This window comes from Mastigoproctus giganteus, chromosome 3 (genome assembly GCF_048544385.1).
Source record: "Mastigoproctus giganteus isolate SK-2022 chromosome 3, ASM4854438v1, whole genome shotgun sequence".
Lineage (NCBI taxonomy): Eukaryota > Metazoa > Arthropoda > Arachnida > Uropygi > Thelyphonidae > Mastigoproctus > Mastigoproctus giganteus.
In genome coordinates this window covers 175,675,617-175,694,061 of record NC_143577.1, presented here as the reverse complement: position 1 = coordinate 175,694,061, position 18,445 = coordinate 175,675,617, and the positions used below count along the sequence as shown (strand labels likewise).

The 18,445-nt window shown below is 38.1% G+C and overlaps 1 protein-coding gene across 1 annotated transcript in view; it reads right to left on the bottom strand.

Moving 5' to 3' along the window:
* Nucleotides 1-18,445, bottom strand: part of LOC150088426 (uncharacterized) — a 134,451-nt gene that overhangs the window by 79,059 nt on the left and 36,947 nt on the right. Inside the window, exon 2 of the mRNA XM_090370770.1 lies at nt 5,162-5,486. Within this exon, the coding sequence (XP_090226896.1) occupies nt 5,162-5,463 (302 nt within the window). The 5' untranslated portion in view covers nt 5,464-5,486. The remainder of the gene's footprint in view (nt 1-5,161; nt 5,487-18,445) is intronic.

Here is an 18,445-nt window from a genome sequence, read left to right as displayed (position 1 = left end):
AGAGAATTTCTTATGTTCTTAAGTGTCTTAATTGAATTATTTGACCCCGCATATACAGAATTGGAGTTCTTATGGAATCTTATCGCAAAATGAACATTTTTACAGGCTTCAACAACGAGATTCAGAGGAATCTTGAAACATTATTAATTTTTGTACTAAATTTATATAATGATGTGTCTTCCGTTCTCTTGGGACTTCTAGCTTGTGAGTTTTAAACAGCATATCGCGAAACTATCATCAAAGACCAACATTCAGTGGTCTAAACTTATCGAGGGCGTAAGATTGGATACACGCATGTGCGAGCAACCTAGTTACAATTTCTATACAGAAACACGACATCCAGAAGAGATATAAAATCCTTGTCACAAAATGAGGCGCTTATTTTATATTTTTTAATAAATTGACCAAACCTTGGTATATTCAAGTATCTGCCGGCACGCATCACTGAAAAAAAATCCAAATACAAGATTGCTTTAGAGTTAGAATGTTAATTCGGATATCTAAAAACAATCAGAAGATGCAAAAGGAGAAATAAAGCCAGTAATCCACACTGCAGAAGAATCTATTAGACTGCTTAAGTGTCCTTACTATTATTTTTTTCGCATTCTCCGAAATAGGATACAATGGATTAGATGAAGTATAGCCTACAAGCATGGGCGCACATCCGGGAGTCTGAAACTACCAACTCTGCTTCGAAGTCGTTAATGTCTGTTTCATTTCTTCATCACTCCATTTATCAGCAGGTGTAGCGCCTGGCGTATCCACCTCCTGCTCCCAACAGGATCACCGCTGAGACCACTCTCCTCCCCCACCAAGGCGGTAATGATATTCTGATGAAGGGAACTACCATCTCTCTCTCCCTTCATCCTATTTATGTGAGAAACTGGATTCGATGCTAATTTTTCACGGTTAATGGTTTGAATGCGCATTTGATGTTGTCGATAAAACATTTTTATGAGAGGCGTACTGCGCCTCTATCTCTCCCAATCATCCTTATTCTCTAACTGAAAAGTAACCTTGATAATCATTTGCCAGTCTCCAAACAGGGCAGTGGCACGATAGTGTGCTACCTAATTGATGCGTATTTAAGGCACCGGTGTGGTTGTGTGTGTGTCGTGCGTGTATCTTCCCAGTGGTTCGATGGTTTAATTTAAAGCTGGCTTTAACGGGTGGAATACTTGACAGACGCTGACTTCCACAGGTTAATTATAAAGACATCAGGATAGCGTGTTGGGCGACTACACTTTAATGTTTGTTTAAGATGGTTTACTTGCTATAAGAGAACAGGCTGGATTTTTTTATTGTTTAGAAGCGAACTTTGAAACAACACCTTTACAACAGTGGCTGGTTAAAATAAGCTACTGGTTTTTTAGAACTAACCTTAACACATTAAAAACAGGCCGGATAGGTTCAACACTAAACTAATTTTTGTGATAAGTTAGGACTGCATTTCTAGGAAGAGTGAAAAATTGAATCGTTATATTTATTCTTAAATCAACCTTTGTTTCTACCATTTATACATTTCGCAGATAATTTATTAGGAAAACCGCTGTCCATCGCCCGACTGTTGTTGTTTTTTTAGGGTTTTAGGAGCATCAGCGACTTAGGCCATATTGCTCCATGTATCTTCCCAGTGATCTGTAAAATACTGTCTATAAATTGCGTGTGTTCTGCGATTGATTTTATGTTTTGCTGGACGAAAAACTCGAGTTTCCGGGAGAAAAAAACCAAGCTACCCTTGCCTGAGATCGACTAATTCGGTCACATTGTGAAAAAGGTTAATAAAAATTCCTCGTCTCATAGACGGAACTCGAACTCAGGTCTTTTCCACATTAGTCGTGTATCTACAGATGTGTAGGCCTATATATGCTGACAGATTTTTAATATTAGCTTTTAAATAAAATAAGAGTGATCCACCATTCTGTAACAGAGGACTTAAACGAGTAGTCAGAAGAAAAAGTATAGTTGGAAATGATTCGTCGGTACTGAGGGAATTAGAAGCTGGTCAGTATCAGGACCATGTTAAGATGAAATCGGTCAGAAACATTAACTTTCAGGGACGGAAAAACGAATGGTATCAACGGAACCATTTCGTGTAGTGGTGCAGCAATAAAATGAATACAGTATTATTGGATATTTTCACTTTGTGAGAAGCATTTTCTTTTTTGGATTTGGGTGCTTGAAAGACTTGATACGACCCTGGTAGGATTGTACATCATAAATGGATTACCCTGACCATTATGACAAAAAGAATGGCCTGAATATTACATCTCGTCTTTGGAAGAGCGAAAAGGATCTGCCAGGAAAACAAATGTTGGCTCAAACTGCATCGTCTGTATGGCAAGACCAAGACAAAGCATCGAGATTCCTGATATCCATAGATCAATAGCTAGTTGGATAAGCTTAATTAGAAAATAGTTGCAGACCAGGCTAATCTAGATATGATTCTTTCCCCCGATAATGGTTACAATCCCTAGAAGAATGGCGCCATGCCATTGACTGAACACAACGCAGGATTTTTCCAACCGAATTTTTGTGGCTTATGAGCATCCATGACGTGAGTGCACGTTTACTTTATAATACAGTCTGATTTTGCCCAATTCAACTTCACATCCACTTCCGTTCTAGCAACACGAAAGAAATTTCTTCCTGCTTTACTGATCTACGCAAACGCCAGATCTTAATCCAAAAGTGGAAAGAGCCACCAGGCATCTGGATCCACTTGGTTACCTTTCAAGAAGTGAGATATGATATCCAACGCGCGCAAGTATACTGTAAGAATATTGCCAACATCTCTTGATGGACCCGCAGTACTAGTGTTCCTTATATATCTGTCCATGGATTGGGTGCTTTTGTGTTCCACAAAGTAGTCATTTGTGTACATCACCCACCCTTTTGTACTTAATTGCCAAGAGATAAAATTACATATACTGTAAATGACCAAATTTTCTTTAAGGATATTGCCCCGATAAACATCACAGCACGTTTAACAAAATATAATGCCACATTCCTCTAAATAGGTGTCCTTGAATATAATGGCACTTTCCCATCAGAAAGATTTACAAGAATGGAAACCTCATTAAAATCTTGCCGGCCATCTGTTTATAACCAGATAACCACCGTGTTAGATTGCAGCTGCTCCTTATTACTTGGACGGTGTAACATTTCATTTTTACGACTTGCTGAGCGGGAATGTATAACAGCACGTACTAGAAAATAGCATTCAGGTGTGTGTGACGGGAGGGAAGTAAAGTTCAGGTTCATCGAACTGAAGAAAATGAACCACATTTTATTTGACCGGACCTGATACTGCATAATGAACAGTGGAAAAGGATTTCTTGCCAGTGGACCAGGTTGGTATCCGTAATCGGATAGTTCCCATTATCATAATAAATAATAAGATAATTCCCTCTATCAAGAGACAATATGAGAAAATATACTACCTGGTCAGAGCATTAGAACGCTTCGCTCCTTTGAATTGCATTGCATCTTGCATTTGAATTGCATGCATCTTGCATTTGAATTGCATCTTGATTCCATTCCAGTTATGCAAATTTGAATATAAATGAGATTGAATAGACCTGCACTATTGTTAGGTTGTTTTAGAGCGAGAACGAGACAGTCAAAATCTGTGGAACTGTAAGAACCACTTCGTGTTCTACCCAAAATGCATCCATGGCATTTCAATAACTGAGATTTGGTGGTAATTATTAGGATAAGAGATAAATATACCATAAATGACCAAATTTCTTAAAAATATTGCACTGATAAACACAGTAGAAATACACTTCGGTAAATACAGCAAATAAAACATGCATAAATGGTGTCCTCACTACCATAGTTTTACAGCAGCTGCTAAAAAAAAAGTATCATGGGTGCTGGAGATTAATTTTCAGGGTCCATGCGGAAACAAGTTACGTTACAGTATAAATTAGAAAAATTTCACAAATTCTTCGAGAGGATATCATTTCCAAATTTTGATTTCAGTAGAATGAATGGTGGTCTCTTTGGATTTGAAGCATTAGAGCGTAATGGGAGACGCTACCATCGGCCGCCTGCTTCATCTGTGCTTAAGTACAAGGATGATTTCTGACAAACTAAACGATTATGTTCATCAGCTACACTTCACCATTTACAAAATGTATTAATCACAATCCCCATCAATGGGTAGTTGTTATTAAGCATTACGGGGGGCTGTCATATAATGAAATTTATGAGAAAATCGCTAAGAATAATCGCTGTCCAAAGAATAAACTGAAGTTTCTTTACTACAAGTAATTTGATCCAAGCCTCTTTTCGAAGCCGCGATCACACATTCTTTTCCAGATAAGTCTTTCAAATAAGTAACAGAGATAGATTTATTCCTTATAGAGAACATGCTTGTAGCTAGTTCAGTTTTAAAAAGCCATTACATGCCATCATCAATACCATCTGTTATGGTGTGTGAGCATTATTTTGCTGCTAGCTCTTTGATCTTCGAAACTACCAATTACGGCACGAAATGTCTGTATGTGAAGGGTTAATATTCCGAACAAGTACTCTGAATAATGTCTGCAATTAACTCTTCTTAAGCTCGTCGAGTTCTGATGTAAATAAAGTTTACTCTTATTCGTGTAATGGTAACTCGATACTTGTTGCCACACCAGGGCTTAACTCAATAAAGAATGACTTCGCAGCTTGCTTTTCAATAATAAAGAACGCAAAAGTTTCCTCATTTCGCATTTTATTATTATTATAAATCCTTTTATTGAAATAAAATATCCATCTTTGGACAACCCGTTGGGTTTGCTGATGATAAAATATCCTCGTTTATCTAAGTTCGCGAAAACATCACAAATTATTAAACATAAAAGAATGTTCAATTTGTTCATACATAGAAAAATGGAAAGTTCAAGCAGAGCCAATGAAAAAGCGAAGAATAAATATTTATAAATTATACTGAAAATAAAGTTAAAGAAAAGAGAAACACTAATAAAGTTAAATTCAATTTCTTTAAATTAAAAATAGGTATTTTGTCTTCAATATATTTATAGAAACAAATTGGACCATTCCTTGTTCCATGGTTGCTTTCCTGTACACATAATCCAATCAGTAATTTAAAGGAATAAAAAGATGAATATACATAAGACGATAATATTAGTTTTAACGTAATGTTACTTACTTCCATAACAAAAAGGAGGTCACCAGAAGAGCCACGAGAACTACGGACGAACAAACGGCAATGATTGGCAAAGAAGGAAAAGAAGTCTGAGTGTATTCCGCCCCCACGGGTTCCATGTGGCAGTGCTGTAGTTCTGTCTGGTCACCTCCTCGGCACAAATGGAGGGAAGGAGGAGGAGGAGGGGGAGGTATCACAAACTGTGGGGGAGGAGGAGGTCCGGGGCAGTCACAGTAATCGTATTCCGTATCTTCGCTATCCCAGTAGGGACTCAGGTCCACATCACCGTTGTCGTTAGCATTCATAGCTACTCCCTACCGGCTGCCACCTGAAATGAAAACAAACATGTAATATAATACGATGTACACGTAGATATCGTTTTATTAGCACTGGCTGAAACCACTACCTTATTTCAATGCCTTCTCAGCTTTCAAGAAAGGGGCCACTCGTACTTTAAGTATTCAATAAGAATGAATTATCGTTACAAAAAATTAAAGTTCAAGAAAATCAGCTAGTGGGAAAATAATTTCGAAATTCCATACAATTAAAAAGATTTCTAACTAAACATTTCTATAAAAATATTTAATTATAACTTAGAAACGATTTTTTTCACCGAATCATTTAACTTTTTACAGAAAAAAAAAACATAAGATCGTTAACGCCGTTATTTTTAAATTATTTAAAACAGGAGATACAGTCCTAAAAGGCAAACATGCTCGATATATCCAGCTCTATGCGAAATGACATGTAGAATCTCCAATAATAATATTTTGCAATGGAACTTGCAAAGTTCATGTGGAGATTGAGAACTCTTAGTGTTGTATTGCTCCCTTCAAATCATCAACTGCGCAACGAAGCAAAAATCTGTTGAACAGTACTTGAAAATCATTTCCATTCAAAAGAGATCCTTTTGAAAGGAATTTCCTTTCAAAAAGGATCCAATGCAGTAAACACCCGTTGTATGAAACCATGAGCCATTATTGGGACGGTAAGAAAAGTAAGTTCATTGTGTCTTCAATGAAACAAATCCCAAGATACCAATACTGGAATGGACACACTGCACTGTTACTCTTTGAGAATTCAAGAATTGTAATTAACTATACGAGCATTTTGTTTATTCCCACAAACTGTCTAAAATGAAAGATAAATTCATTGGGGAAAAGATGTTCTCAAAAATTTATGACAAAACTAATAGAAGACTTTATTCGTGTGTTGCTGTTTTTTTTTTTTTTATATATAATACCGTATCTCACCTATTTTATGCTTTAAAAAAATGGCACCCACATGCGCCATAGCTTTGCGGGTCCTGTCTTACGAATAGCCAGACCAAAACTCAGTCTCCATGTGGAGTTTTATTTTATGAGGACGGGTGGATCAAATAGGCCACGTGTTCATATATAACGAGACAAACTCAGACAGAAAAGCAAAAAAAGGAATGAGAGATAAGTAAACACTGAAATACCATTTGTTTTTCGACCTCGACACTCGCAGACAGCACGTACCATGAACCAGAATGCTATTAACTCGAACTGCTTATTATTCAAATACCATTCGATTATTCATTCTTACTTTCTCTGTCGGCTTATCATTAATTCACAGGTAGTGCTAACGTTTACAACGGCGCTCAAGCAAAGCCAGAACTGCATTAATGTTGCGAATAAGTAATCTACAAAAGACCGTGATGAGACTAAATATCAAGTTGTCAGAACACGAATATTCCTGGCAAAGCCAGCCAAGTTAAAGCTGCAATGGTAATAGTGAAGTGAGCAGACACTCGTGAATCACATGGGGATCCAGCGGATATACGCACAGTTGATTTGAATCGATAGATTCAAAATAAAATTCTTTCTGTCCAAAAGAGGACAAAGTATAGTTGAAACCAGAGCACGAAGCACGAGTCCGTATGACAAGAATACATTAAGTAATTTGGTAAAAAAAAAAAACCCTTACTGGATACGTTCCATTATATCGCATATTCTTCAAGATATCTTACGATATTGTATATAAAATATCAGAATACTTTAAAACTGTGTACCCTCTGTGTCAACCCAGCCCCCGATAACGTTTTATGTTGGTGAAAATAGAGAAAATTGAAAATAAAGAAAAATGATAAAGAATCAGCTAGCTGGAAAAATAATTTGAAATGAAAAAATATAAGAATTAATAAACAGAAACCCCCTCAGGGCAATTGCAATAGTTGGAAAACCGAGTAAAGCAGGGAACCTTTTTTTACATTCGGTCAAAATTTGTCATAAATTCCTAATTTTTATATTAAGTTTGAGGTTTTATTCTGACAGAATTTGATGATTAATTATTCATGAATACTGTAAAAGGATTTATCAATTTTATCCCCAGGAACCGATTCAGTGTATGATTCACCTCCAAACTTTTTTATCATCACCGAATAAGTGGCATAGCTATGATTGATAGTGCTTTGGTGCAAGTGGACTATCATCAGCGTATTGTGTTTGTAAATATTCTGTGAGTTGTTTGTCCGTTTTTCGTGGGGCAAAAAATACCTTACAACCCTTATCCAAGACAGACCAACTTGGTTACAATGTACAAAAAAGCCCATAAAACTTTAGCTTTGAGTTAGCAGCCCTTGAAGGGATTTCACACAAGATCTTTTCCACTCTTACGTGCAAGAACAGCAAGCAGTCACCGTATTACCTGGGCGGGCTCTCAGACACATAGGGAGAGGTGAAGAATGTCCGAATACTTTTGGTTATCGAAATGGCCTGAGGTAGACAAGTGATCAAACGTGAAGGCACAGTTGGACACCTGTTTCAGTTGACCGCGATTCAAACTCACTTGATTGCTAAATACGGTCATGTTCTTTTACTCTCCACCTTGCGCAACCCTCTGACCTATGTGACCATCCAGGAATATAAACAGGAAAGTTTTCCTTAAAGCCTGAAACTCCATGTGCAACAGCACACACGTTTCAGTTTTTAGTAGTTAAAGTGCACGTGACTGCTAAATACGGTAATGGTTGTATTGAAAATGATCATGGATGCACTTTAAATTCTTCTGACTTATCTGGTCGCGCCGATGTATTAGCAGAACAGAATATTAGTAGTGAACTGATGTGAACAAGATGTTGCGCAAAGCGAAACATGTTTAAAAGAGGTGTATAGACAACAACACAGATATCCCAAACAAGCGGAATTAGCCTCGACAACCCGTTTATGAAGTTTCAAAGAGGCTTAATCGTCGACTGCCATATCAGTAATTTGTCACTGTGTGCAATAGTTACACATATCAACCTAGAAATACTTGACTGAAGACTAGAGATGTAAGTGTGCGCAGAGTCTGGTAGGACAAAAAGTGACAGACAGGAATTGCTTATCCCCGAAGAAAGTGGTGAAAATAAATCAAGTGATGTTCTTTGTGAAACTCCTCTGGAGTTCTAGATTTCTATGAGTGTCAGTAAGTACATCCAGCGTCTATAGGAAGGCTCGCAACGCGCGTTTTTATGGAAGCTCTTGCTTACACATCTCATGTCATGAACGAGCACCAGACGTTTTGTTTGCAGTGGCCCAGGATTCGTGGAAAGAGGTCCAATCGAGTGATAAATCGCATTACATTCTTTAGATCAGAGGGTGGAATGTAGATATGGAGAATGGTATAACGTTGCTTTTCGCCATTTGGACTCACACTGTTGGATGTATGCCGAAAACCATCAATGTCGAGTCTACACTGTCATATTCAGTAATTTGGTGGTGACCCACTCTGGCAGTTCTTTGGAAATAGGAAGAGATAAAAAGTTCCATCTCATAGAGCTAGCAATTTTTTTTCTGCTTTCAGATTTATAATTTATAAGATTTCCAAAAACTCATCTGAACTACCTGGAGTTCACTCTTGAATCCGATGGAAGGTTGGATTAAAGGATGGACTTTGAGATGAACTTTAATGAACTGGCAACTGCACTGGACTAGCAACTGCACCGAAGGAGGAACGGACACAAATTCTAGCTGTCTGCTATAAGGAACAAGTTCGAAGTGGACCACGACAGATCGATGGCGTCATTAGGGAAAAAGGTAGGTGTACAAATTAAGTTGGTCATTAAGACTAGTGCTTTTCCAAACGTTATGGTGTTCGATTACTCTTGGAGGGTTGCATAGTTGTCAATCTAATATACAGAATTTCTGATTAACCCAGCTGCTTTTATAATAAAATATCTGCATCACTGGGTGCCTGGAAGTTAGATAATGTTATTGGGAAATACTAAACTACAGGTTCTTAAGTGATATTAAGTGAAAACTACCTAAAAAAAAAAAAAAGTGTCCGATCGCTACTGCCATACACTAAAGTATCTCAATGTGCAGCTAGCAGGCAGGCGAACAACGGTTCCAAGCTTCCCTTGAGATCAGGAAGGTATTGGGACATTTTGATACCTGCATGAAAGGAAAAAGAATGCCTTAAACATCGTAAGGGTTATGTCGTTCGAAAAGATTCACAAAGACCACACTAAACAGCTATTCGGAAAGAAAAGAAAATAGCTCAGGTATTTAACAGAAGAAGCTTCTATAAATTCCTGGCTCAGGAAGCTTGAAACTGTAGCTCACCTCCCTACTAGTCATCCGAGTTGCACACACACTGAAAACACTTAGGCTACAATAAATCACGAGTAACGAAAGAGGTGACGTGCAGTGAGAAAGGTGCGATTCGTTGCTCAAACCATGAATAAAAGGGTGTGGTCTTCATTTTCTCTTGATGCATCCAGGTAGCGACTGACCATTTTTCCCCCCAGGTTGCTTTAAATGCATCCTGGCGAAGTCAATGACCCACGATAGAATCTAGTAAATCATGACCATTCGGTAAAATGCTGTTGGTTGTGCCAAATTTCTGTAGGTATATTAACAAGCTCGACTTGCGCACAGACTGAACGCACGCGACGAATAAACTATTTGGTGCGGGCCCTCCCTTCAAAACTCCCTACACACAGTAGAGGAAAGCGCAGGTTTAAACACAGGTATTGTGTCCAGCAGAACTGTTAATGGCTATGACTTCCGCTTGTATACTGCTGACGACGTCCCCTCTGTAAAGTCCTTTTACGAGTGAGGAGAGTAATTACAGATATTCTGCAATTACGTCATGATAAATGGCACCTTATTACAGCAGCGCCGCACACGTTAGCATGTACCTACATCATAGCTGCAGCCGTGTCGGATACCGGCGGCTATTAATTTTGGAGCCACCCTTTGTGCCGTACGTGTGGGGAATGCACTGAAAGATTGTGTGGCCAGCATCAGAAGAGAGGGACTGAATAGCAGAAGGGAGGGGAGATGGGGGGGCGCTCGATGTCAGACTGAAATAAGAGGGTAAACAGGCAAGATGTCTCGCGAAGAAAGGAGACTGCTGATCAAACATCCCAAAACAATGATGAAGAGCCGCCCAGTTTCTCGCTCAATAGGATGTTTAACTGATTATCAACTTAAGATTAGGATTGATGATCAAGCAAAACAAGTATTGAACTGATGAGTGGAATCTCCCTGATTTGTTGCTTACCATCCAGAAATCCTTAAGGTCTTTTCGAGAGGAATAATTTGGCCAACATCAACAGGAAGTAAAGGGATCTCACACCCTGGAAAAAAAAGGGAACAAGCCTTGGAACATACTATATTCACTGGCGTTCATCACCAGCGTTTTCCCAGAAATAATTCGAACAAATCCATCTCGTCACAAACAGAGTAATGACTATTTCCTGGTTTCCAAAGGAATCCTTTCTTTCCTTGCCTCTGATATGTCGTCTATACAAATACTTCCTACAAGACTCCCACTCCTACTGTATACATGCCCTCGCGGATAACACAGCAGTTATATTCACCGCCCTCCCACACCGGATGGAAAAGGCCCGAGTTCCAATCTCGTCAATAACACGAAAATTTTACAGCCGTTTTCATAATCCATCAAGCAATACACATAATTGCAGAAACTATACTGATGCCTCATAGCCTTAGTTGCTTTGGCGATTGACACACACCTATTATATGGCATCAGTAGAAACGCCTATATCATACACAGTCATCTCTCATGTTAAAAATCAATTTCTTTGAAGTACAATTGAACCTAGAGTTTCAATCTTATTCGACATGTAAGGGGAAGTTCTACTCTTATTAAAACAGTAAAGAGTAGGGAGCAGTTTTGGAATGGATTTAAAATAATTTTCACATAATAAAACCAATGACAACAGAACAAGAAATGAGAGAGATGGAAACTGAAAATAAGACTTTCATTAATATTTGAAACTAAATAAGACTATTGTACTTTGTCTTAGTAATTTTGACTTAGTTCAGGGCTCCATAAAAGGTGGCCAAGGGATAGCCTTCCCAGACCCTTAAGATTAAAAACAAATACATCTTATCCAAAATGGATCTGAAGTGTAAGATCGCTACGTTAAAATAATACCTATGAATTTATTTCATTATAAATTTTCGGTGTAACCTCAATCTTCTTGAAACATCATTCACTGAAAACCGTTATTCTTAGGATGATTGAATTGGGCGTGTTTGGTTCATTTGCTCAATGAAAATCCAGAATTTTTGGAGAGGGAAAGCAGGATAACCTGATCGAAACTAATTCTGCCACAGAGTGAAAAATAGCCCATAAACTTCCACCCTCTAGAAAGAACTCCAATCAAGGCTTTTACCTTTCAGTATGGAAGGATCATCATCATACCATGGCTATTTTCACACAGAGATCCTTAATATTTATGCGGAAAAATAAAATATACAGTAGTGAGATATAAAATACGTAAAAAAGTCGATGAAAATCATTAAAATGTATATATAAATCTGACTGATAAAAAATAAAGTGGATTAGTTGGAGTTTTGGAATAAATCACACCTGTTTTCAGAACTACAAAAATATCGATGCTGTTCAGCTAATCAGTATTTATCAAATCCTGATTTAAGTTTTAAACAGTTTAACTATATTTTCAGTTTAAAAAAAAATTTACAGCATGCCATCCCTGTTTTTCAGTAAACACTTAGTTAAAATGACTTCCCCAACCATAAAAATACTTTCTGCGAAATTCTGTAGGAATTCTTAGATCCCAGATTAAGAAACTAAATGATTTATACTTATTGTTCCTAACGAATGTTTTATAAGTAGCTGTATAATAAAGGATTCTGAAGACTGTCACATAGTCCCTCTGTTAGATATTAAATTCTGAAAATATGCTTTTCTGAAAAAATTCAACGAAGCGTGTTCATCATTTCCGTTTCTAAGAGTCATGCGGAGAAAGACGGATGTTAATAGATGAAAGGAAAAGACACTTCGTAAAAAAAGTGCCTGAGAATTTATGCCTAAATAAAAAAAAAAAGGAGGCAGATCGACGAGAACTTTATTACCCAAATAAATTCTCTTCGGATTACAGTCACGAAGTTCGAAATGACCCAGACATTGTTGGCAGAGAAGAGAAATGATTTATAACGCCATCTACAGAATGCGGGTCATTGTGTTTCGAAAGCGATTTGAAAAGCAAATAGCGCCTGAAACCCGTTGAACGCCGTCAATGTCTTTGTCACTGAGAAAAGTGTCGCCAGCGGGAGGGGGAGGGGGAAGAAAGAGAGAGAGAGAAACGTTATTTAAAAACCAGCTCATATTTTCTTACTACCATCAAAAAGGATATCGGAGCACTCATGACTGGAGAATCTTAATTTAGAAGTCTTTTCACAAGAGTTAGTGGCTTTTAAGAATGCATAAAGACCACTTGTATTGAAGAGGATAAAATGCGCAATATACGAAGGGAAATGATTGAGAAAATTCACGCTATTAATGTAAATACTGTATGTCTTAAGCGCTATTTTAATTACCCGGATGGATAAATGATGTCGAAAAATATTAGTCTTATCTTGACCGTTTCGAATATTTAAGATTCTCATAAGAAGTCTAGGTTGGAGTCCATTCACAAAATGGAGGAATTTTTCAATCAGGACGGATATCAAGAGGAGAGAATATTGTACAGGCATAATAATGATGCAATATACCCCCACCCTAAGTTCCTGATGAGTCTGAAAAAACCGACAATAGCAAAAATGCTTAATACCTCTATAATAAGGCAATTATGCTTCCACACTTGGAATACTCTGTCTAGGAATGAAGATCCCACCTTAAAAAATGGCATCAAGCTTCTTGAAAGTATCCAAAGACTGGCAATGCGTCTGGTCAGACTGGAAAAGGGCGCCCATATGAGGAAAGACTTCCAATGTGAGCTGCAGAGCTTAGAATCTACACCATTAGAGGAGATTTCATTGCGGTGTAGAAGGCTTTGAGAAGTGAAAGTAAAATGAAAGAGGATTTATAACAGTGAAATTTTCACTGTTATAAATAATTCCAGAACTAGGGACAATAAATTAAAGTTAAGAGGAGGAGGGTTTAGACTAGATTACAGGAAGTTTTCTTTCAACCAGCAATTGTTAATTATTGGAATAAGTTGCCTCCATGGGTGGTTGAGGATATTTAAAACACAGTCGCATATATGCGTACGCGAGGATGGAGTCAAATAGATGGTTAATTTTTTTATAAAAGATCCAGGGCTTCCTTGCTCCATACGGCTAATAATAATACTACTAATAATAAAACGTTCCTGTGTACTCAATAGTTTATTAAATTCATAAGGATGACTCTTCAAACAATTCACCTCTACTGTATATTACAATAAAGATACTGGAGTTTATAAAAATTTTGTTAAGTGTTCAATTTTGTTGTTAGGACATATATCTTACATGAATCCTGCTGCCATCCATTTTTGGGAGTTGAGGACATTTTTTGGAACGCGTTCTCTCGTTATATCTATGGAAAAATCGTTGGAAAGTTTCTGTATATGACACTGGAGTTTTCAATTTAGGTAATCTTAGGTCTACTTAAAAAAAAAAATAAACTACGTTTCTTCTTTTAGTGCAGAAATAAAACCCAAAGAGTCCCTAACATCATCCTTATTTCGCTTTCTGAGAGCATCAGAGCTAAATAACAGGAGACATTACTGATGGAAGTTAACTGCATGCAGGGTCTCTCTACACAGGCGGTGGAAGCACTGCCTTGGTCACGTTGGGTAAACAGTCAACAGAACTGTCAGCTGTGACGGGGTTGAGTGATCAATCACAACAAAAGCAACTGAACGCTGGGCAAATCCTGAATACTTCCCTTTTTTATACCCCCACTCATTTTCTATCTTTTTTTTCCCTCCCCCTATTCGAAACACCCTACAGCTGCACTTTTTTTTCCCCCAGCGAGCGTAAAAGGCTTTTATGCTAGTAGCCGGTAGTCCAAGAATGGTTTTATGCTATGATAAATGTTGAATGTCAACACTAACCCTAACCACATCACCCTTCCAAGTGGCGGTTTCTATCACCGATGTGCAGCCTTCCCTTTTTCACTCTTAGCCATTTCTCGAAGCTTAAGTCCACCTATTGTCAGAGATTAAGTGTGTACCATTCATTTTTAATACCTAATACACACAAAACACGTGCCTGAGAGGGGGTTCGCTCTTGAACAAAGTTCATAGTGTCAATTTGGAAGAAGAAAGAAAGAAAAAAAACGGGGGTGGAAGGGGGGGAGAGGGAAAAGAAAAGGAACGGGCTTATAAAAAGAGCGTACTGTCTTCGACAACGATGTTCTGGAGTTCGTTTGCAGAGCAATGTATATCGGTAGATTGCTTCGTCTGATGCATTCTAAAGTATCCTGGCTCAGATTACATCATCAATTTATATAAACGGGGGACTTAACTGAAGTGCGCAGGAAAAGAGCTAGATAAATAGCTTGTTTAAAGTATACCGCTGTATGATAACAGGAATCTAGAATGGGTCTGTTGCCGCTGGATTTGATGGCAGTTTCAGATAAAAGCGCATTAAACAGAACTAAGTTGTTTTGGAAGAAGGTGCTGTAAGCAAAGATTACAATAGATGCCTCCTTCAAAGCTTTACATTACAAACAGCTCGCGAGAGTAGTTTTTACTACTAGAAGTACTTTTCGTATCGTTTTGAATATCCCATACTGCTAACGTGTTTACTCAATGGTATTAACTTTGCGACTTTCTGTGCTTCGCTTTCGGGGATTATTTGCCACGTTGCTTTTTTTTTTATATAAACTTCCAGAACATGTGGCGAATATTTTAAATCATTTGATGCCATATGTAGCATTGAAAAGAACCAATACTGGCGCTTAGAACTAAATAAAAGAATCGAAAATAAGGTATTCGGCTGTATATTTATTATGATTGTGACACAGGGTTCACAAATTATCACGCAACCCAAATATATCGATATTTCTATGGCAACAGCATACGTGATGATGTCGAGAATATTGCGAGTTTTTTTTTATACAGTTGGCAGCAGTGGAGTTTGAGCCACATATATTTTTAGTGCGGTATGTAATGTGAGTTTTCCAAAGGGAAAAAAACATTTGCTTATTTTGGAACATTACAGTATACAAATCGTTTTTACAATGTCCAGACTCATTTAGGAAGGTAAACAAACTGGCCCGTACTAAATTAAGAATCAACAAAACATCAGAACTGCATTCGTGTCATTGAACACATATTTCAGAAACTTGCATCAAACCAAGGGCACTTCTAGCACAGACAGTTTTAATCAAATTGACGAGAAAACATCTTTTATAGTACAGAATAAAACGAAGAACAGAAAGAGTAACCGATGCATCATGTCGATTCCTCAACTGATAACGAGTCAACAACATTTATCTAACTCGAAACCACTCCTTTCTAAATGCGTATATTAAGAAGGCAATCAAGTGAGCCGTTTAAACCCGATAATCCTATTTGCAACGCGCAAAGTAGTTTCGCGTCATTTGAGGAAAAGTCCAGGATAGTCCACGATACGAGCAAAAATTCATATCACAACTTCTAGAATGTTGTGTTCTTAATGATTTAATAACGCGCTCTTCTATTAAAGCACGATGGGAAGGGAAGTGGATGGGGGGAAGAAGAGGAGGCTAACTTTTCCACCCTTCCGTACTCCCAAAGAAGCGCATGCGGTTGCTATAGCAACCGGAAGAGGGCCGGCTACCTTCGTTTTTCTCCGAAAACATTATCGTCACATACCTGACAGGTAAAAGGCAAACTCTTATGCATAGATATTCGGCACGCTTTGCAATAACTTTTTGCGCAAGATTAATGAAATGGAACTAAAAGATGGCGTGAAGAGGGTCGTCTTTGAAGCGCGCGCCGTCCCTCCGAGCCACTATCAGCTTCCACACGGCTGGTTGGAGATTTATGTCCGTCAAGTGGCCCCGTCTCAAGCGGCGCTTTCGGAAGAATGGCGGTAACGTTCGTGAAAAGTTCACTCCTCGGAGCTCCTCGGTGTTACCTAATGTCAAATGGCAGCAGAGGCAACTGAGTGTGACCTGACGGATTGAGGAGGTGCAATGAAAAAATTGATAAGAGCAGGTAATTAGCTCAACACAGCCGGTGATAGCAAAGTAGTTGATAGCGACTAAACTTTCCAGCAACTGGACAGTTTTGCTTCTTTGTACGTAAACAGCTTGGAGGTTATTTTCTAGAAGATATAGGTGACGAACTTCAGGGAGGGGGACGAATGCAGAATAACTGGTTATGGCTACATATTTTGCTGAAGAGCCATTTTCCGCCTGAAAGCCCCAGGTCTACCAACTTATCGGGTGGAAGAACAGAACAGGGTGGTGTGCAGTCTCCCGAAATGGAGAATATATATATAGAGACAAAACATAATGACCTTCAGCTTCATTTAAAGATCAAATTTCGGTCCCATCTAGTCCCAACCATTGTCACTAATTATTTATTAATTTAAATATATATTTTTTAATTTTCTATGAACAACAGCTATTCCATAATCCAAATATGAATCTTCGAGTGTGGATTCTTTTTAGACCAGTGAAAGGATGAGGATAGACAGAGTAGTTTTAGATTTTAAATCATGGTCAAGTCTTTTTGTAAGTTGAGCTACAACAGAGATCGGACAGTATCTTTATTAGGTGTCGTCAAAAAAGATGATGAATACACCACAAAAAGATTGCAGAACTCACAAGAAATTCATAGAAATAAGGGCTAACATTTGGGAAATAAATGTTGGGGTTGAAGGAGGAAGAGAATAGGGGAAAAGGAGCTTGAAAACTAGATATGGGAGGCAATCGAAAATGATTGGAATAAATGGACAGCTATATTCAAGTGTAGCAAGATATCACTGGAAATGAAATGCTACATAGAGAACATTAATTAAATCTGTAATTTTATAAAAGAAAATGAGATACAAATAAATAACGCTAAGATGTATTGGGAGAAGCATCACAGAGACGAAGACATGGTGAGAATAAATATTCGAAAAGTATAAATAATAATGCAATCTCTTAAGAATGGAGAAGGAGCCAATCGATAGAAAAGTAGAGGGATCTTCCAGGTAGAATAAAAAGAGTCTCTCTCTCCCCCAAGGACAACAAAAAGCGACTTATATCATCCACAGATTATTGTGAGACTCTGTGGTCAGCGGCAGTAAGCCACTAGTAAGGAGTGTATGTCTTAAGCACTTTAAACCATCAGTTGATTCGAAGTGTTGCAAACAGAAACTATTGAAATTTTTGATTTTCCTAGCAGTGGCATCAAATTTCTAATTTCGATTTCCTCTCTTGCAGAGAAAGAAAAATGCATAATTTTCCGATCGTCTCTCCTATACTTTCGACAACACCTTCAAAGGAGACCATTCCAATCATCTAGCCATCAGACTGCCAACGCTGTAAATTTTGATTTTTCTCCTCCCATATTCTTTTCTTTAAATCCTCGCCTGTCAACGAGTATTTCTCCAAGCCCCAGTTGCTACACAGGCCCATAAAGATCAGAAAGGTCCGGGAAGGAAAATCTCCCCTATCAGAATCGCAGATGAGTTGAAAGTGCGATTTCGCATAAGAAATAATACTGGCATTATATATATATATTCATATGGGATCCGTGCACTCCACACACTTGTATCACCTTAACATCGTCATTTGTCCGAATTATAAATGCTCCAAAGACCGTAAGCTTCGCTAGAGATGCGCATACAGTACATCAAAGGAATAACCTTCACTCCCCTTCTTTTACCCCATACCCCAACACACACGAGACCTTCTTTCCCTTTTTGTATTTTGCCTTCAAGAAAGATCTTCGGAAGAGAAAGAAAACATTTATGGTAATCATAGACAGCGGAGCTCGCAAAACACGTTAAGCTGAAAAGGAAGAAGAAAAAAGGAATTTAAGGAGGGAGCGAGAAAGAAGGAAAAGATGCGTTAGACGAAATGCGAAACTACTTTCGCAGG